Source organism: Clupea harengus, chromosome 17 (assembly GCF_900700415.2).
Source record: "Clupea harengus chromosome 17, Ch_v2.0.2, whole genome shotgun sequence".
Lineage (NCBI taxonomy): Eukaryota > Metazoa > Chordata > Actinopteri > Clupeiformes > Clupeidae > Clupea > Clupea harengus.
In genome coordinates, this window is record NC_045168.1 from 4,595,299 (window position 1) to 4,618,221 (window position 22,923).

At 45.7% G+C, this 22,923-nt stretch overlaps 1 protein-coding gene across 1 annotated transcript in view; it reads right to left on the reverse strand.

Moving 5' to 3' along the window:
- LOC105890281 (solute carrier organic anion transporter family member 5A1) overlaps positions 1–22,923 on the reverse strand; it is a 59,313-nt gene that overhangs the window by 13,274 nt on the left and 23,116 nt on the right. Inside the window, exons 3-5 of the mRNA XM_012816294.3 lie at positions 8,325–8,457; positions 7,245–7,468; positions 3,931–4,095 (exon numbers count right to left, since the gene is read on the reverse strand). Of these exons, the coding sequence (XP_012671748.2) occupies positions 3,931–4,095; positions 7,245–7,468; positions 8,325–8,457 (522 nt within the window). The remainder of the gene's footprint in view (positions 1–3,930; positions 4,096–7,244; positions 7,469–8,324; positions 8,458–22,923) is intronic.

A 22,923-nucleotide genomic window follows, 5' to 3' on the forward strand; every position in this document is an offset into this window, starting at 1 on the left:
ATCTTACAGCATGAGTTGATTCAGCACAGCAGTTAGTCATTTAGCCCTTACAATACGAGATAGCATGAGTATCACTGGGCACTTTACAGACTGGACCTAATGCTTTGCTGAAAGCTCAGACACACAACATTGCATTTCGGCTATGGTGACTGCATGCACTCCAAAACAGGCAGAACTGATGTATTCACTTGTATTTAATGAAACTGCAGATTTTATGAAATCTGTGTACACGTTGGCTGTTGGTTGGATCTCCTCCCAATGCGAATGAGCATAAGCATGAAATAGAGCTGCCCTTGCATCAAGAAGCACCAGACAGCCTGAAGCTTGTGATCATCTCACCAAAATACATCTGTTTTCAGGGCGCTAAAACCTCACTTAGCTTAGCTTAATTTGTCTGGATTAAAAGCCCATGTTTTCAGAGCCACGCTAGGCGGACTGTAGGAAAAACCAGGGGGGGATGAATACTTTAACGAGCCCCGGAAAGCTGTGAAAGCGCAACTACACATCCTTGAGTTAAATTTAGACGCGCAAGTGCGTCAAAACACATCACGAGAGGGGGTGAGAAGAAAGAGAGTTCCGTACTTGAGTCCTTCTTCTCTGCTTCTCAAAGAAAAGAAAGACTTGAGAAAGAGGGAGTGGGAGTGAGAGAAAGAGGGTGGAGGGAGAAGAAAGGCAGAAAGAGAAAAGAAGAGAGGGCAAGGGAGAGAGAGAGCAAGGGACGGGAGCGCAAACATGTGCTAATGTAGTGAAGAAAGGGAAAGAGTGAAAACAGGAAAGATGGTGGAGTCGGCAGAAGGAAACGAGAGTAGGGGGAAACAAATGGAGCGACACAGGAAACGGTGACAGCAGCAACCGTGAAAAAGGGAGAAAGAGGGAGAGAGGAAAAGAGAGAGGGGGGGCGCTACTGGAGGAGTTGCTGGAGGGGAGGCCGACGTGTTGTGTGTCTGAGTCACAGCGGGAGTGGAGCCACTCGTGCTCCACTCCATGCCTCTCCCCAGCGTCCTGGCGCTATTGGGGTTGGGGCCTTTGGCCCAGAGCAATGGCTGCTGGGAGACTGAGGGGGTTGAGGGAGGAGAAAGGGAGGAAGGGGGTCAGACAGGAAGCACGCACTGCACCACGCTATGGGGTCAGCGAGGCTCCCTGGGAGGCTGTGGGGGTAAGTAGGTGGTGGCAAAAGATGAGGGGAGTGGGGTGGCGGCGGCAGAGGGATGTCAGAAAGATGGACGTCAATCACACAGCAATGACAACAAGCAGGCAACGCAGCCATGCCACACTGCACCGCGGCTGACGTCATGCAGACAGCTTGCCCATGCCAGAGGGACTGGCGCTGAAAAGCATGGCTAGCTGGTAGTAGAGGGATTGAGGCAGGGAGGGCGTCAACCAGACAGAATCACCATGCTACAAGGCACTGCGCCGCGCCGGGTCACGTCACGTCACATCTCATCACACGGATGGGCACTAATGAGCAGGGCTGGCTGACAGCTAGCGTTTCTCTCGCTCTCTTGCTCTCTCATTCTCTCTCTCTCTCTCTCATTCTCTCTCTCTCTCTCTCGCTCTCGCTCTCTCAATCTCAATCTCTCCCACTCTCTCTCTTGCTCTCACTCTCTCGTTCTCTTTTTCTCTGTCTCTTGCCATGTTTGTTGTTTTGGCTGTTTCTTTGGCTTTGCTGTGAGTGCATGGTCTATGTATTGTATACACCTGCATCTTTAAATGTCTTCTTTGACATGCTATACTGTTTTACAAAATAATAACTGTGAATGATTTGAATGCCAGATTTAGTGTCCGTGTTAAGATCATTATTCAGTGTCAAAGCCTTCAGGTTACTCACGCTCACTCTCTCTCTCCCTCTCTCTCTCTCTCTCTCTCTCTCTCTCTCTCTCTTCCCCCTCTCTCTCTCCCTCTTTCTCTCTCCACGATGAGTCAGAGCCTTTGAATATCTGCCTGATTTATAATTGGAATCTTTTTATTCATCTAAAATGAATATTGTCCATTCCAATGAACACAGTGTGTCACTACAGCCTGTTAGTTTAATATGAACTCCATAAAGCGCAGTGGGTTTCCACTATGACTTAGAAAAACACATGTACACTTTCTAAAGAACACACTGATAGCTCTTTTATTAGTCATTGCTGATATGTTGAAATGCACAGGGCTAACTGAACATGGCTCCTGCGGTCCATGGTTTTATGAAGAATGAGAGGACAGGGTTCACTTTGACAACAACCTTTCCAAGGCCTCTTTACCAATTTGGTGGAAATGACTCAACAGGATGTAATCTATTAGAGTACGGGGCGAAGACGCTGACCATGGACTTCAACATCAATAAGAGACATCAATAAGGGACAGATGTCCTTGTGTGTGTCGCTGCACTTAAACCACACGTCCGTGCCTGTGTGTGTGTGTGTGCGTGCGTGTGTGTGAGTGGAGTAGTCGGTAACCATACAACCAAATTGCCTCTCTGATGGTATCCTGGCAACAGGGCCGAGGGAGCAGCCAGCCCTGCTGATTGGCACATGGTCAGTTAGACGCAGGAGCGCCGTTCCTTCTTTACTGTGGTGGACTGTCCGTCTCAGTTTCTTCGCCATGTAATGGTGCGTGGGGGCAATCATGGTGTGTCGTGCATCAAATGCCGTGTTGAGACAGGATGCTAACAGACTGAAGGGCAGAGAGTTCGCTTCAGCTCATCTCACAGGCCTGCCTGGCTCTCAGGGGACCCTCGGAAGGCAGCACTTACTGGCCAGCTCCGGCTCCGACTCCTGGCTTCGACTCCGACTATCAGTCCAGGAGTACGGCTGACTCAGGAAGGATGGCGGCATGGATCTGTCCCAGGTACATCAGAACTGCAGCAGATCAGAGTCAAAATTGACTCAACGGAGCTACCCGCTGGGGGGTGTACTGATGTGGATCAGTGCACTGAACCGAGACCAGCTCCAGCTATCAGCCCGGGAGAAACGGGTGACTCTAGGTTGAGGCAGGCCCAGATTTGTCCTGAATAAAACACCAGATCAAAGGCCCAGCCGATCTAAAAGGAGCTACTCATTGGAAGAGCACTCATGAGGGTTGGACAGGACATACAGTATACTTAACCGACCTCAACTCTGGCCATCAATCCACAAAGCGTGACGGGCTCCGGGTCCCAGCCTTGTAAGAACTGGAGCAGAACTGGTCCAGAGGGGGCTACTATTGGGCTGTGTGCTCACGTGGATTAAAGGGGCCGGGCTCCACAGAGGACTGGTCTTTACACACAGGCATAGAGGCTACAGTAGAGATAGAGAGATAGTTCTGTTCATACATGTCTGTGCAGCCCTCATCTCGTGCCTGAGAGGAAGATGTGCATCTAAAAAACAGAAGCGTCTTCCCTTGTGTTTTCATCTTTGGCATGCCGAAGAGGGCCTGTTTCTCTGTGTGTGTGTGTGTGTGTGTGTGTGTATGTGTGTGTGTGTGCGTGTGTGTGTGTGTGTGTGCGTGTGCGTGTGTGTGTGCGTGCGTGTGTGTGTGTGTGGCTCTCAGCTGATAGGCTGAGGTGCGTATGACTAATGGGTGTCTAAATATCTCTGTGTGTGTGTGAGTTTGTGTAAGAAACAGATGGCAGCTACTGTGAAAAATGATTGCCAATGAGATGTCAGCGATATGAGAGCAGAAAAGGGGGAGTACAGTGAAAGGGAAAGAACATAAATAAAACAGAAAAGAGCAAGGAAGAACAGCACAGAGAAAAACAAGACAGAACAAAATAGTAGGAGATAGAAGATAACAGATACAAAACAAAAGATATTGGGAGAGACGGGGGGGAAAGTAGAGAGAGACAGAAATGCAGAGATTTCATAAACAAACCGTTGGAGAGCCTCTCTGACTCTCTCTGTGTGTGTCTGTGTGTGTGTGTGTGTGTGTGTGTGTGTGTGTGTGTGTGTGTGAAGTGTGTGTGTATCTTACCAGTGTAGATGCTGGCCGCCGAGGCAGGGATTCCGAACTGTGACTCAATGAACTTGGGGATGAAGGTGATGAAGGCTGTGACGATGGCACTCTCGGCCGTGTAGGACAGGCTGACGAACAGGAACGTCATGTTGCTCAGGATCCGCACAGCTGCCTTGGGTAGGTCTGCATGGCAACAAGACACACACACACACACACACACACACACACACACAAGGAGCCCCACGTGAGTCTTTGTGCCCATCACACTCGCCACAGTAGCGTGGCATCACAGCAGAGGGCGAGTATGCCCTCTGAGCTGACTGGAGGAGAAATATCACACCAGGAGGTCACCCGGCAACTGCTTTGTTGCCAGGCCTGTCCATCACATTGCCCCAAATAGACAAATAAACAAGCGCGCAGTCTGGGTGGCTTATAGTAGAGACATCGCAGAAATAGAGGATTGCATTTTGGCTGCGTTGGTTTTCCTCACACTTTACACTTACTTCACATCAAAGCGCTACATGAGAACGAAAGATCACCAGACATCAGTCCAGATATCTAGGCTAAGACTGTGGACATCTTCACTACCGACTACAAGTTTTATCAGTAACCTCCAACTTCAACTTTATTCATCAGAAAGCATGGTCTGTTCTCCTGAAATGAGAAGTGATGAACAGTTCTTAAATAAAAATGGTTCTGAAATGGTTAACAGTTCTTAAATGAAATGGTTCTGAAATTGTAAACAGCTTTTAATTGAAATGGTTCTAAAGTGGTGAACGACTATATGTGCTTTCACCAGTTGACACGCAGGCTGTACTTACACTGCGTCTTCACACCTCACCATAGCGTGGCATCCTAAAAACAGCTTTTCACACTTCACACTCGAACCTGACTGGGGCTTTGAGAAACACGTTAAGGAATCTTTTATCACCTCAGACAGCCTTTCTGGCTGATTAAAAACCAACACATAGGGAGACTGCGTGCCATTGTTCAGGCATACTAATCCTTCGTAATCAGCCTTTAATTAGCTCCTGGACCTGAGACTTGTCACGTTACCACGAGGCCTCAGGGTAGAAGAAAAGTGGGAAATTGTCACAAAGTCCGGTGCGCAAAAAAAAGGAACAGGATTAAGTGCTTTGAGTGTTTCATTAGCCTGGGGTCTGAATTCCAAGCTGAGAAATCTCTAGAACACTGCGCCGCTGTTGTGTGCTAATCTTACTAGCCCAGACACGGCCAACAGGGAAAATGGAACTAGGTTAAACAACATCGCTTGGCAATGGTCTTAGCTTTGGACGGTGAACAGGGCTCAATGGGGATGCCCAGCTCTCATCACAGAGATCTGACTTCCTGCCGAGGAACCTAGTGTGGCACCTGGCATACGTTAAGACATAGAGACATCTTAGATATAAAATAGTGCGTCTCGACTACGTTGAATGGACCCAAATGAGATAGAACACAATTTAACCGTGTTATATTTCTGCATATTATTAAATATACATACAATTAAATTACTACATTGATGTATGCTATGCAAACAGATGTCAAGGCTTAGAGTTAGGTGTGTAGGTGACTAGCCAGAGACAGGGTTTGGGCAAAGACTGAGCCATAGTGTGTTTGACTGAAGAGATGGTGCATGGTTGCGAGAGTGAACCGCAGACTGCAGAGCATGCGCTTGCATGCATGGTGGCCCAGTGTTCTCGTACGGACTGTGCGTGGCCAATGGATTAGACAGTTACTCGCTGGCTCTTACTCCAAACACAGGGACTTCGAGGCCCCCGGATTCTCTCAAGTCATATTCCGCTAATCGGGTTAAAGCGTAGACATTCACCGTAGCCAATGCTAAGGACCTCTTAACCATGAGCATGACGCAATAAAATTGAGATCGTAACAATTAAAATGCTAATTGCTGCACTCCATTTCATTGGAAATGGTAATGTTAGTCTGCTAGGAAGAAATAGGCAGATGGTTGAATGATGAACGTGAAATGGCTCCAAATCATTTTTCACCTTTTAAAAGTAGGGAATAATGGATGACTCAGCATGCAGCGATTATAAACCTAAAGCCCAGGGAGGGGATCATAGGGCCCAAACGCAAAGTGGATAATGATCACCACCACAGCATAATGTGGCCAATACAACAGTCATTTACTGAAAAGGGTGCAGTTAATGCAAGATGATAAACAGAGCAGTTAAAGTGAACATGCTGTAGAGCTGATCCTGCTGTGTGTTTACAGTCAGTGTTCGCATACAGGATTTCAAGTGCCATGTGACAGAACCCAACAACAGAACGGAGAAAAGTCAGGCGTATGAGGTCATGTAGGGCCACACAACTGAGAAACACAATATATATATTTATATATACATATATATATTTAAATATATATTAATATAAAAATTCTGACACTTGTTCCCACATTTGCTATGCACACAGAGGTGGCTGTAGTCTGACAGCATCATAGACTGTTTAATTCATACAAACCATGTACACACACACACACACACTAGTCTGTAGTGCTACTGCAGTGCAATCCCTATCTTACCTACAGATGCCTGTGTGCAGTATGTAGTCGGCATTCTTCGACTATCTCTCTCCCTTCACTTAACCGGAGGCATCTCTTCACAGCCGTTGAGCATGCATTCACTCTCATAGGAAGTATCTGCCTGAGTGTGTGTGTGTGAGAGAGACACAGAGTGTGTATGGGCGTGTGTGTGTGTGTGTGTGTGCGCCTTGGCTAGCTCAGCAACAGAGAGAAGTCTAATGAGTTGTGTAGGTGTTCTCCAGGGATCTCATTTAGACTAAAAGCAGACTTGCTGCCGCACAGAGGAATAATATGACTGCTATTAATCACCGGCTTTCCTTCCTTGGCGAAGACAGCCCGTTTGATGCGCAGGGCGAGCTGGTTAGATCGTTCCGATGTGCCACGTGCCGACAACTGTTTCATCTCGGAGTCTCTGCCTTCCCTTTGAACTTCAGTGGGGATCCCCCTCCGTCTACAGCCATGCTACTGGAGTCAGTACTGTCTGGGGTGGGAATCTACCTCGCCTGTGAGTTGCTTTGGATAACAGCGATTCTACTTTTGATTTAATATCGTAGCCTCCCCATAAAATGTGCAAAAAATACAAAGTTATCGTTATTTCAGCCACTGTTATTGTTGTTATTATTATCATTGAAGTCATCTCGATTATTGTCGTCGCTTTGGGTACAACGTTTGCTAAGTACATAACCTTCAAAAGCATCTACCACATGAATAAATGAGCAAAGGAACGAATGTAAATTGAATGAAGTCTTTTACGAGGAGCACAGGGAAAGCTTTATGAGGCCCTCTGATGTACCTTTGATGTCCTTGCCAAAGCCCATGGAGGAGGTGACGTTCTGGCCCTTGCTGTTGGACTTCTCCTTCATCACGTCGTCGTCGCTGGAGACGTCGTCGTCGTCGGCGCTGAGCTTTTTCTTCTTCTTCTTCTTCTTGTGGCGCGGCGGGAGCTTCTTGGGGAAGGTGAACATGGGGAAGATGACGAGCAGCATGGCGATGGAACAGAGCAGGAAGCCACTCCACCTGAGAAAAGGCATGGGGGGGTTAGAACACAAGGACATGATGGCAACACACATTTATACACATATACACACATCTCTTTCTCTCTCTCTCACACACACACACACACACAGACAATTCATACAATTGTGCACTCAAGTCATCGCTTGGACACACACATTTACATGCACATTCATTCTCTGTTTATTTCACTCTCTCACACATGCAAACACACACACAATTCATATATTTGTGTATGCGTACACACACAAATATAAACATGGACCAAAACCAAACTCCTGATAGGCCTATACAGCGCTTACAGACTCACACAGAGAATACTAACTATATATAGATAGACATAGATATATGACTTCCATGTACTCTACCACACACTCACATGTGCACTCACGGCACACCGCTACACACACACGAACATGGAGAAAACACAGACATCAGATAAGGCCAAGCTCACTCACACTCACACATACTCAACCTGTACAGACGAGATGATTAGTCAGCCACTGTGGATGTACAATGCATGCATGCACACACACACACACACATGCATATGCACACCCACACCCGCAAACACACACACACACACGCATGCATACGCATACAGAAACACACACACACGCACATGCATATGCACACACACACACACGCATGCATACGCAAACAGACAGACAGACACACACACACAAACGCACTCCTGTATAAACACATGCATATGCCTAGGGACCAGCATATAGCACACACGTACACACACTCCTGTACACACACATTCCTGTAAACATTTGAAAACTCAAACACAGATGGCACAGATATACAAGCCGACACAGGCACACACAAACCAGAAGAAGGCCAAGTCACGTACCAGTTGCCCACAAAGCGAGGGTCACTCTGGTCTATGTTGACAATGGTCGTGGGGTCCACGTAGTACCCGATCAGCACTCCCCCAAGCAGGTACCCCGCCGCAGGACCCAGTGCTCCCATCACGTACATGATAGCTGCAGAACAAACACACACACACACACACACACACACACAAACACACCTTAATTACCAGTTCCAGAACATCAACCGCTCATCACCGGATATTAGCTTTCCCCAGACGCGGGGCACGCATTTCCGCTGCAGCCATCAAACCTGTTAATGAGTGACTGCGTTACAGGGACACGGGGGTAGTCAGCAGGCAAGAGGCCCAGGCGAGTGATGAGGAGGAACGTGGCATTTGAGAGAGCAAGGAGAGGAGGAGAGGAGGAGAGGAAGACATTAACATGAGGCCACTGCTCCCTCTATCTTTCTCTAATCAGCAATCATGCCCCAGTAAGTTCTTCCATTGGACAGAGGAGAGGAGTGTGTGTGTGGCTGTACTCAGCATGCACCTGGCCACAGTTGCTGGTCAGGCATTCCTAGGAGTATGTGTGTGTGTGTGTGTGTGTGTGTGTGTGTGTGTGTGTGTGTGTGTGTGTGTGTGTGTGTGTTACACTGAATTTCAGTATTAACCTGGGTTTATCGCCCTGCACAGCCAGCACATGTATTTTAATAACCTGCCAGTCAGGGTGTGGGCTGCCTTTGTGTATATGTATGTGAATATAAGCCTGTGTGAGTGTTTGTGAATGTGAATGTGAATGTGTGTATGCGTGTGTGTGTGTGTGTGTTTGTGTGTGTGTGTGTGTGAGACTATGTGTATGTGAGAAGTGCTGGCTGGCTTGCACACACACATGCACACACAAACACAAACACACACAAACACACACAAACACACACACACACACACACACACACACACACACACACACACACACACACACACACACACACACAAACACACACACAAAGGAGAGGATGCATATGCTCCAGTCCTGCTTGCTCCATAAACCCCTGAGCCACATCCCAAACCCTTAGTGACATGCTGTGTGTGTAGGTGTGTGAGAGACTGTGTCTGTCTGTGCATCCATGTAAGTGTGTAAGAGTGCTTCAGCAGTGCTGGCTGGCTTGAAAATACACACACACACACGCACACACACACACACACACCCACACACACACAAAGCCAGTGGCCCCAGAGGCAAACATCCACACAGTGCCAGGTTGTGTGGTGCCCATGCCTCGATGCCCGCGTCCTGGCCTAATCTGTAATCCCACTGTCCCAGCTGCCAGGCATAACACCCAGCCCAGGTTACATAACACAGACACACACACACACACACAGACACACACACAAAAAAACAAAACACATATTGATTCAGAGAGGCCCTCAAATATGACTACACATACTAACACAAACACACACAGAGTTCCAAAATCACAGACACATGCTAACGTGTAACATGTACTATCTAGGTTAGCATTCATATATACAGAACACACACACCTTCCCTTGCAAAGACACAGACTCAATAACTATGTGCACTATGCCAGATGACAAACACATAGACGAAACACACACACACCCTCTCTAAATGTACTATTCCAAACAAGGTACGCAGACCGCCTCGGTCCCTCACACACACACACACACACACACAGTGAAGTGGTTCCAATTCACCAGCAGCTCATAACTTCCTAAAGGGCAGCCAGAAAGACTTTTTTTTTCTGTCATCAAAACAGTGAAATATTGCATAATCATCTGTTTGAAATACCAAAATCCTATTTATCAGATTCAGTGATCCTTATGAACACACTGGAGAAGTCCTACGGTGTATGACAGAGAGAAAGAGAGACAGAGTGAGATGGAAAAAAGACACAGTGAGATGAACAATAAGAGAGAAAATAGGAGGAAAGATACAGAGACCGTCAAGAAAAAAAGGGAAAAGAGATATATATAGAGAGAGATAGAGGGGATGAGAGAGAGAGAGAGAAAGTGAATGTGATTGAGAGATACAAGGTGTTTTTTCACAGTGGGGATACTTGTGTTGTGATTGTGCCTCAGTGCTCTCATGTGAAGGTGCGGAGGGGAAGTGGGGGGTCATTACTGTTCCACCTCTGAGGCGACACTGAGGAGCCATGCAGGGCATGGAGACCCCACTGACATGACCTGGGCACACACACACACACATACACACAAGCACACAGACACACACACACACACACACACACACACAGACAGACACACAAACATGCACACACACACGCACACGCACACACACACACACGCACACAGACACACAAACACGCACACACACACACGCACACGCACACAGACACAGAAACACACGCACACAGACACACACACATACACACAGACACACACGCACACAGACACACATAATTCATCCGTCTTAACCTCCCTATGAGTACTCACTAGAGACACACACACACACAAAGAGGCTCCTTTGAACAGCAACAACAAAAGGCAAACACTCCTTTAAAGTCTCAAGCTCTCTGACATGGACCGACTTGAAGGCACACACACACACACACACACACACACACACACACACACACACACACACACTGGGGGGGGGGGGGGGGGCACTGTAAGACTCTCCATGACTCCACAGTCAAGCGCTCTGCCACTTCTGGGAGCAAATCTGGCGGATCAAATACTGATTCCGAGGGGGAAACCCCGCCCAGCCTTTACGCTAATCTAACAACAATGTAGGAGAAAAACCCAAATATCAGTTCAGTCCCCTCTCAGTTGCTTAATTAAATAGCGTAGTCACTCTGAGAGGTCTGCAGGGACTGCTTCACACACGCGCACACACACACACACACACACACACAGACTGCGGATAAATCCTCTTATCAACCGCCTGCAGTGTGGTACAGCACACTGGACCAAAGAACTGTTCAGCTCACAAAGAACTAAAGGGAGAAAAAAATACCCAGGCTTGGAGAAGCCATCAAAGTATCAGCCAAGTCAAATTAATTCAGCTCTCTCATCAGGCAGCTTCATACTGACATCAGAAAGTCCTAACCCCAGTCTCAGGCCACCTCGGACACGGCAGTGGGTATAGTGACTTAATTTGGAATTTGAACAGTGACATAATCTTCATATAAGGAAAACAAGGTCTTAGGTCATTAATTGAAACAGCAAACTTTAAAATGTCCCAAGTAAAAGTCCCAAACTTCAAGCAGCAGATAAGACCAAAACACATGACAGACACCTCTGATGAGGTTGCTTTGATATAATGACGTTATCATGTGATCATGACAGCATGAAATGGCTAGTTCCACCCATGACACATGGGTAGGCTTGTCATTTTTACATAGACTTTACTGATTTATTGACCACATGGCTTCTCGTAGATTACACTCTGGGTAATCTAGTAGAGTGCACCGTGGTCACTGGGAGTCCATGACACCATCACTGAATGAAATCACCTCATCACTTTCAACTAGACAGCTTCACGAGGACAAGGCTGTGTTTAAAATGGAGTAACATCACGTATCTTTGGCAGCCATGGCGTGGTTGATATACTTTGACTCTAATGATTGCTAAAATCCAGGTCCATGATGACAAGATATAAAAGACTACGACATCATCCACAGATTCACATACACATCCAACACTGAGAACCACAATGGCAGACATCGCCTGCGAAGGCAATAATTGACAAGGCTGAGAACTTCTGATATATAATGACATAATCATGCAAAGTACACATGATCAGCCAAGCCACTTTACTCAGTAAATTCTTTCAAAACTCAAGTCAAAACATTACTAACAATTAATTGTACTCCTTTCACTGACTAAGAAAGACACCATTATCTTTCTGGGAAGAATAATGCAGAAATAAATAGAAATATAATAATAAATGTCCTTCCCTAAATTCTGTTAAGTATACTTATGAAGTGTGCACTTAAAAATGACTAAATACAACATTGTTTCTTACATACAACAAGATGTGTTTAGAACCGAATGACTGAAGCAATCATTTTATATCCCACACGACACACCCCACTGGCTGCAGATTATTCATAGATTCATACCATGCCATAACTCCTGTCTGTTGTTTACTTCAGCACTAAGGAAGTTGTGGAGACTGAGGACGTTGTTAAGGTAAGGTTTTGTTTGTCAGCATTCCTCTAATTGGACTGATGGATCAGGGACCAGAGTTATGTAAGAGAAAATTTGCTGACCTAAAGCCTAAACTTAACTGACCAAGTGCCTGTTCTGCACATTACTGCACAGCATGGCCCAGGCATTCAAAACACTTCAGAGCAAGTCATGTGGCCATCACTTAATTTTGATCTTTTCATCGTCGTGTGCCACCCCACAAATGTGACAGCGACTTTTTCAGTAATCACCAGGGTTGGGAGGATTAAAAATGTATTCCGATACAACTACTGATTACCTGTAAAAAAAAAATATTCAGTAACCTAATCCAAGTATCACAATATTAAAGTAATGCAACTTGATTACTTTCCGTTACTTTTGGATTACCTCAATGCCAAATGTGCAAATGAAGACAACAGAAAAGAGACATCAATAGCCTTATCCACTGTATATTGGCGGTTTTCTCCATTCTGATGTCTGTGATGGATATACATTTTGAAAAACATTGGTCCAACCTTGAAGACACAGACATGTACTCCACAAACCCCTCCTAAAAGGGCACACACCAGCTTTTTCATACTTTCTGCATTTGTGTAGTAGTTGTGCTATATAAATAACATCTGGTTAATGTTGCATTAATAGTGTATCGATACTAGAAAAGGTACCGCGGTACCCTCACGTTTAAAACATATTTTTAGTACCGATACTTCATTAAAATAGCGCGCAATCAGACCGCACTCGCTGGCTGTCCCGCTCCCTGTAGGCTGCCTGCACGCATTGACTGCGTGGGCGGGGCTGCTAGCTCTCACACACGCAGCACGCAGCCGTCACTCACAGACAGCAAGTGATTGCAGGGGAGACATGGCCGACCGTCCTCGGCTTGTTGATAAAAAAAGATGCCAGACGTGAAATCTGGAATTATTTTGGATACATCGCAGATAGTGAACGAAAGCCCACCGACACTCAGAAAAAAATGTACAAAGCGAGGCAACACGTCTAATATGGCAAAGCACCTCTCAGACAGACACCCCGAACTTTTCAAAGAGTTATGAACGACAGGTTAGCAAATGTGATTGCAAACATGAACACCCCCAAGCTCACCCATATACAGCCTAACACGAGTAGCCTTAGCCTAGTTTAGCGAAAAGCGATTTTCCTCATCACAGAATTTTGACGATGCGTAGTATCATAATGCAGTGTGGTTAACGTAATGAAACCGCATTTTTTTACACTAGTAACGTGAACTGCCATCATCTGAAAATGATGATCTTCCATCAGTACGGGTCGTGTTTATCGTTGCAGAAGGCCCTTTTTAAGGATCGGTTAGCCAAAGGTATATCGGATGGCCCTATTGCATGTAGCCTCTTTTAAGACGTTGATCTAGCTTTCAATTTGGCTGCAAGAACGTAGCCCAAATCATTGTCAAAATTAAACTGTAGAGAGAAAACGCTATACATGCAAAATAACCTACATTTTCACTAATGTGGCCTATAGGATCATGAGGTTATAATGCACACAAAAGTGCACCAAATGAAACCTTGAATGCCATTTGTTAAGTGTTCAAAAAGCTGGGCAGGAACAAGCTGGTAAAAAAGGGAACCATACAGATGTTTTATTTATTACTATTATAGATGAATATGCCAGTATCGTATTTGTGGTATTGTATCGTATTTGTGGTATCGTAAGTATCGGGTATCATGATATTTATGGCAGGTATTGTATCGAAGTCATAATTTTGGTATCGTGACAACTCTACATCTGGTGTGGGCGTCCTACTTATTACTGAGGAAATTAACTTAGTATGCTACAAATATCAAAATGTACTATATTATATACGGGCTTGAACGCCCACAGGGACACGGGTTTGAGTCCGACCCGCGGTCATTTCCCGATCCCACTCCCCACCTCTTCTTTCCATCTCATTTCCTGTCCAAATCTTCAACTCTCCTATCTGAATAAAGGCAAAAAGCCCCAAAAATAAATCTTAATAAAAAATAAAAAAAGTACTATATTGTCATAGCTATGTGTTAGACAACAAACTGAACTCAATACTAAATATGTAAAGCTCTTTTTATGTGCCACTGTATTGATTGGAATGTCAGGATAGCCTTCATGGGGCCCAAATGCAGCATTTCACCGAGATATTTTACTAGTGAATCACAAATAATTTGCGACAACACAGAAGAAAGTATGAACCATTGAAAATAAAAATAAACTGGTCAGCCCCCATTTTTCTTACCCATAGTTGAACACTCTCACTTAAAGTTTTTAACAACAAATACCTTGCATAATTTTACAATTTTTGCCTAATCCCCTTTGCAATATAGCGTGGGCCTGCTGGCCGGAAATGTGAACTAGTTCAGTTTGTTGCCCTCAAGGAAAATGGGCATGAGGGCCGTGTGGTTGTGGTTTGATGTGTGCATATATGTCACGCCAGCGCTGAACTCTGCTCCTGACACTCCCACTACGACTTCAACTCACGCACCTCCATCTCATTCACAATCACCGGAGTACTGATCACGCACACCTGTCACCTCTCTACTTATTAAGCCCTTCACTCCCCTCACTTCGTGTCTGACCTCGCATTATCATAAGATGGCTTTCACTGATGTGTATTTTGTAAGTCAACAGCACAATGTAACCTTAGAAAGTAAAATAAAGGAAACCAAGTTTTAAGAATTAAACCTGCCCTCTGCTCAGTGTTTTTTAAAGACAAATCTGCTCGTTATTATGAAAATTCAGCCTACAGACCTACATTGAAAGTGCACAACACCACAGTTTACAAAGCATAGGCTAATACAAAATTAAATCAGCACAGATTTAGTACATCAAGTGTCCACTTTCTGAACTGTCAAAGAGAAGAAATTCTTAAAGTAAATACTGACAGTAGGCCTACGGGTTCCAAGTTAAAATATAGGGCGGACCTACAGAGTAGTATAGTATAGTAGTATAATTTAAATATGCTGTTTGAATGTTGTTTAAGTGATAGTCGCGGTAAAGGTGCTACATTTGACTTACATGTAGCCAAACTTGCTTTGTTAATAAACACATGTTACTCAGTCACACATCACACTGAAACTTCAAATAAACTGCCACGAACACATTTCGGTCAGGGGTTTGTGTTTTATCCAAACACGATCATTCCAGTTATCTCAGTCCCCCTTTTTCATTACGTTAGTAGGCAAGCAATACTAACAGGTTGCACTGTTATGTTCTTCCCACTTTCAGCTTCGAGGACAAAATAGTGTTGATATTTCCAGACAGGGAAAGCATTTTTTGAACTCGAGGTCAGAACTCGACTTGTAGTTTTCTCTGTTGTCTTCTCGTGACGTGTCGTAAAGTGCTCATGTGGATGATAGTATAATGTTCTGCATTTTTAAATCTATTAGTAATCCTGTTAATGATCCCAATTTTTGCTAAAAGTATCTGTAATCTAATTACGTCTTCTTTTTTTTTTGTAACTGTGCCGGAATACAGTTACCCTTTTTTGTACCCTAATTACATAACGCCGTTCCATGTATTCTGTTAGTCCCCAAGCCTGGTAATCACTTATAGGAGCCTGTGAGGCAAACACAAACACACACACACACACACACACACACACACACACACAAATATACACTCGTGCAAAAAGCCCAATATCATTCCACCATACACAAGCATGACCCTCCTGAAGGGCTAGTTTTTAATTAACGTCCACGCCAACCTCAGTTTAATTCATCCATCTCTCTCTTTGGACAGATGAACGCCTCCACTTCAGTGTCCATCATTAAAATGTAGGTAAAGAAGTCGTCCTCCCTCACACTGTCCTCTCTCTGAGTGTCACACCTGGTCACCTACATGTATATCATCTGAGTAACACCATGCCACCCAGCTCCCATTCATCATATTAACGGCGTTAAGGTTAACCGGAGAGTGAGTGCGATCGTAAAAGCCAAAGTCTTTCCAAGAGTGTCCCAGCACACACACAAACACACGCACACACGTACACCGGACAGACAGTGAAGGGCATGAGGAGTTCACAGCGGGACGGGGAAAATAAAAACGCTGGCTCGGCAGCTGTGGCGACCGTCATGAACAACGTCAAGGCGCAACACACCTGGAATGTCAATGAGGGGAGTCCATGCAACACGGTTATGCAGACCCTCCCCCACACGCCCCCCTGCTCCACGGTAAACCAACTGCCACATGAAGGGCATAAGTGCGATAAACACGTATGTCGCAACCGCCACATGAAAGGCATAAGTGTGATAAATACGTATGTTGCTACCGCCACATGACGGGCATAAGTGTGATAAATACGTATGCCGCTACCACCACATGAAGGGCATAAGTGCGATAAACACGTGTGTCACAGCTGCCGCAGCGGAGCACCAAATGCATTGTTTGCCGTTTATCCCAAGCGAAAGTGCCACGAAGGAGGGAAAAAAATGAAGGAAATAATAAAACCCACAAGCGAAACAAAAGCCCTTCTGAGCCCAGAGGATGTAAACGTAAACATCAGACAATGAAAGGCCCCTTTGGGCCACATCCATTTCCAAGCGAAGGAAAACTGCAGAGCGAGTAGAGTAGAGTGAGGCGGACAAAAAAAAAATACCGCAGCCCTTTGTCCCACACCTCAGCATCTGCCAAGGTCATCCTCACCTCCCCTCACCTCCCCACCCCACCTCCGCACTGCATGACCTGACTGACTGACTACACGGGGGACTACAGGACTGGGGTGAAACTGATGGTCTCCCTAGGGCTGGAAGGTGATCTGCACTCTTAATTGATCAATCCACATGTAGTTCCTCTCCACAGGACAGTTGCCTGTTAGATATCCCATAAAGTATGTATATGTATTTGTGTTGAGCAATTAGGTGTGTGTGTACTTTTGGAAGCTTTAAGTCTGTGCCCATTATATCATGACTGAACTATGGCAAAGGTAATGCATCTCAACTCAAAAGCGGCTGAGAGGAGGAAGGCAATTCGCAAATTAAATTGCTCAGCTTGACATTTATTGATTCTCAACAAGACACAGATGAGCCTTCTGTTCACTGTCCTATTAAGTACACAGTACATGTTCATGTGAACTGACCATTTGTGTGTAGGGTCTGCCATCTTTTCAGACACTTTTAGAGTTTACCCATTAAATGTTTCTAGGTTATGCACCGTCTAAGCTATGCTCATATTCACCCTCCTCTATTTCTGAAAACTCCCCACTTCTGACACCATATATATTTCCCCATGCTGAATGAAGCCCCTTTCCACAGCTGTGTGGCAGGTCCAAGGGCAAACAGACACATTCACTGTGTGTGTGGAGATGGTGGGCAAGAAGCTTAAGGCAACCAGGGGTCCTTCACTTCCTCTGTGGCCGTCCTCAGATAACGCCCGTTCTGCCTCGGCAAACCTCAGAGGAATCCACTATCCGCACCAGTGGAGGATGGGCACTCACTGTAGGACATACCACAGCTAATGAACTAGCTCCCCAGGGACGCAAAATAATTAGTGGAGATTAATTAATTGATTTAATTGTAGGAGGGGAACAGAGTGAGAGAGAGTGAGAGAGAAAAAAAATCACTTCAGTCCATTTACACGCATCATCAAGTCACCATGGCTTGGGGGAAAAAACCCAGAAATGTTGATGAGCGGAAAAGTGCCCAATGTACGGAATAACTCACTTCCACTGAACAGCCTTGAAACACTACGGAATACAAAGCACGGGATCAAATGAAAAAGCTTTAGACGCCACTGAAATCTGGGCCGTGTTCTCGGTGGTGCCTTTATTTACGACATTTTTCTTGTTACCCTGTCTCCACCCTCACAGGCGGCCAGTAAAATATGGCTGCAGGAGGCGTGATACCTCTCAAAGCTCTGGCAGAACGCCGCATGCTTGGAGAATTATGATGCACAAGATTACAAAGCATTGATTTGAAGAAAGTTAAAATGCACTACACCGAAAAAAATGTAAGGTTTTCCACACACAAATAAGTGTCATCATTGAGCAAGGTGAACACCTTCTGCAGGAAGTCTGCAGTGGTTGAGAACATTCCAGGGGCTTCGGCATAAACTATGTGATGCCTGCATCTATCACAGATTATCATCATGTCCTTTATTTACAAAATAAATCTAACTTCCCTTCCTTCTCTCCATCCCCAATATTAACGTCCATTCACTGGTACCTGCATGCTAAAATGGTGGCAGAAATACCCCTACAGGCCACTGGCAACCATCTGATTGTTTGTCCTAAAGAACAAGAGCACCATAAAATGGCTTTAACGAATTACAGATGCAGCTGGTAGGTTGCACTAAGTGACCATGGCTGTTTGTGTCTGTGTGCCTGGATCAATTCGACCATGTGACCTTGTGAGAGAGGTGGTCGGGAGAGCGGAGTGAGGTGGGGGAAGGGAGGGCAGACATGAGGGACAGTAAAATAGGGAATGACGGCATTGTCATGGCAACTTGCTGACACAGCAGTGTCTTCTTACAAGTTCTAACCTTCTCTTTTCCTTCTAGAGAGACAGAGAGAGAGATAGAGAAAGAGAGAGAGAAAGACTGAGAGAGCGAGAGAGAGAAAGAGAGAGAGAGAGGGCAACATCAGCACAGCCCCAGCCACTGTTGACCCCCTTCCACTCAGTCCTCACCGTATTCACACTCGGCATTATCTGAAGTGACATCATTACAGAGTTGTTTTTTATTCAAAGCGAAAGCTCTGCGAGGATGTGGGGGTCCATGTGTTTAGTGTGAAAAGTATGAGATTCAAACACAGAACGACAAGCTTGTTCCTGTTAGCACACACAAAGATGTGATCCGGGGAGAGGTGAGTCAGCGGAGGTGTAAATTGTTGATACAAGTGAATCACTGTGCTAATGAATAAATCATGAAATGGGGGGGGGCTTTGCACTAAAAAGAACACAAATATGGCTCAAGGCTACAACAGTGAGCTGTGGTAACACATTTACATAACAGCTGACATGAAACAAAAGGCCCTTGTTCCTGTCTCCAGGCTGATGACTCAAGACTTTTTTCTTTTTAAGCTGTCCCCCAAAAACAAGAATGTACCAAAAACAGGACCCTGGGGAACCTCCCTAAAACTGCAGGATCACATTACGAAACAAAACAACAAGTAGATACCATCACGTCTCTCTACAGTGTGTAAGTGGACTGGACCGGACTGGACTGGACAGCACTGTGTGGCGTAATGGGAACAGTTAGTCCCTCCCCCCCAGAGGGCAGCTAGTTTTCCCACGGGGGGGCAGGTGTATCTTTGGGAACTGAGAGGGGCATGGGGTGGCCTCACTGCCCATAGGCCTGCGGTGATCCATCAAACAATGAGAGCAGAGTAGCTGACACAGAGACAGACAGAGAGAGAGAGAGAGGATAGAGAGGGAGAGAGATGACAGAGAGAGGGAGTGAGGGAGAGAGAGAGATGACAGAGAGAGGGAGTGATGGGGAACAAAGTGAAAGAGAGAGGCTGTCAGAAATATTCAGAAAGAGGGAAAGAGCTGAACGGGGTGAGAAAAATGGAAAGAGAAAAGAGAGAGAGAGGATTGTTTGATTGTAGCATGACAGATAAGAGACACAACAGAGATAGCAAAGAGATCAGGAAGAGGGAAAGAGGGAGTGAGATGGAATATGTTGAAAGAAAAAAGGAGGGAAAACTGTTTAGAAAGAGGTAGTGATATAGGTAGGGACTTGGGCTACAGTAACAGAGAAAGAGAGAGAAAGAGAGCATCAATGCATTGCTTTACTCAGCAGAGCTCAGTCCCAATCCACTCTCCATCAGGGTCAGAACTGATTAAAAGTTGCAATGTTTTTCATTAACACTGGTCTGGAACACAACCGCTCTGAGACTGAGGAAAAGCCCACACTTCCCCCCTGACAGCAGCCCGCCTGCCAAGGGCCCTGCGGCTCGGGATGGGGAGGAGGAGGGGGTGCACACAAACACTCCCACAGTCACTAACCACACACACACACACACACACACACATCCTCACTCACTCACAAATACACACCAAATGTACCCTCACAGTCAGGCATCACACACACGCACACAGACACACACAAGCACATAACAAACATACTGAGACATACGTAAGACACACACAGAAACACACCCATGGCAATGTCAGTAGCTGTATGTGAGCACCGGGTCCTTCAGTACTTCTGAAAGAGCCGAGTCAGCAGTTTGTTTTCCTGGACAGCACAGCCACTCTCCTCCTCCGCCTCCTCCTCCTCCTCCTCCTCCTCCACCACAGAGTAGCACAGCGTCCCGGTTTTCCTCCCTCTGCCCGGCACCGCATTGATCTGCTCTGGGCCTCTGCAGACAAACTCAAGTAGCTGACCTTTTTTCTATGTGGCACCAGAGCTCCGGTAACCTTTCCTGAGCAACACACCACTCTAAAAAGGGCTTTAGGAATAAATAGGGGCCATTCTTGGGGTCACAAAAGCAGAGGGTACAAGGTTTTTTTTTTTTTTTTGCACCTTCCATCTAGTATTTATGCCACATTCCAGAAACGTCTTTTGTTATGCCTCTCCAACAAGGCCTCCAGTTAAGAAAAAAATCCTCCACGTGACCAAAGACGTTCTGCTACAGCTAGCGCAAATCAGTATGGGTGAGCAGGCATCCCACTTGGCTAGCGCTCTGCACCCAAATACAATTCAATGAGTCTAGTCTCAGCAGATCATTAAGAGCAAGGTGAGTCACGGCAATGCCTGCGGCCCCCTGGGAAACAGGTATTTCAGAATGTGCTGGGCAGCGATTCTCTCCGTGCTGTCGCTTGCTCGCTCGCTCGCTCGCTCAGTCAGTCGACGCTGGCCAAGGTTGGCATCTAGGGTTTCTTTACAGCGAATGTGGGCTACTGGAAGGAAGGAAGGAAGGAAGGAAGGAAGGGGAAATCGATAGAGTGCACAGCCTATGCAGGTCCATGTGACTAGATGGTCTTACAGGGACCATGAGAGCCTAAGGAATGTGTGTGTGTGTGTGTGTGGGTGTGTGTTAGCCTGGATACCAGACCGAACTTAGCCCCGCCCACAAATTTTTTGGTTGGGAAGTTCGGTCTGGCATTACTCCATTGAGGAGAAATTATCTGCGGCTCGATATCGGCCGTACCAATCAAATTGTTAAGGCGGGCTTTATACGATGATGGACAGATGATCAACAGTAACGTAACCAACCACGTCACCAACACATTTGTTTTCAACAAACATGGCTGCCGCTGGAGAGCTGAAATGTATAGATTCGAGTCCATTTAGACATTGACAGTGCATTCATTTTGAAAGAGGAACAGAGAAACGCGATTAAGGCATTTGTCAATCGAAAAGATGTTTTTGCCTTCCTTCCTACGGGATCCGGTAAAAGTGTAATGTATCAGCTGCCCCTGGTCACATACTACGTTGTTCTGATTGGTTGTAGGTAACCAATTGAGCGAAGAGGCATTTTTTCTCCTGGTTCGGTTGAAACACGCCCCATAATCACAGCCCAATGGAGCGATATCAGACTCATATTCTGACTAGAATTATGAGTATGACATCGTCAGGCTAGGTGTGTGTGTGTGTGTGCGTGGAAGTGGGGTAATGCAGTCCCTTTTCATGCAAGTCAGTACAATTATTCATTCATTCAGAGATAGAGAGAGAGAGACAGAGAGAATGAGAGCCAGTATAAGTTGGCTGGTTTACTTCCACACATTACATTAGTTCTGCTGCAGTCAAGTTCAACAGAGGCGTTTTGCATCTGCTCATTTCCAGAGCCTGGGGTGTGCGCATGTCCAGATGAGTGCCCGTCAGTCCCCCCCCCCCCCGCCCCCCTCCCCCCACAGCCTCCCTTTGCCCTCTAACCTGCTGCTCTCCCCTGCAGACGTGGCTCTGACAGCTGCTGTAATTAATGCACTAGAGGCCCTGGACCAATGTCTCCAGCCTCTCACTAAACACCAGCCTTGGAGTTCTCATTGTGGGTATCATATCAGGGAGGCCTAATGACAACTGCAAAATTATGAGCAATGGTGGTTTTAATGGCCTGTTAATAGATAATTCATCTATTTTAGCTGTGCTCATGTCCTGTACAATGGGGATGGTCTTTTGTTTTATGCGTTTTGCCGTGTTGTACAATGACATCTTAAATCCAACACTGTCAAATATAAACCATATAAACTGTAAGGGAGAGAGAGCAGAGGAAAATGCTGCAGCGTCAGGACCAACACTTACGGTCGAGTGGAGGCCCTTGGTTTTTTCTCCCAGGCAGCCGCACACGTAATGACATATACCTTACTGTACCTTCCCACATACTATACTACACTACACTATACTATACTATACTAAATACTGCTAGTGTGTGTTGGTGTTTCTGTAATTAATTTAGCCTCTAAACTTTATTCCACTGACTTTATACCACTGAACAATCAACTGACAAATAAAAAATGCAGACACCAATAAAAAAAAATGGTTGGAATGAAGACACCTATATTTGACAGCTGTGTGTGTGAAATGCAAG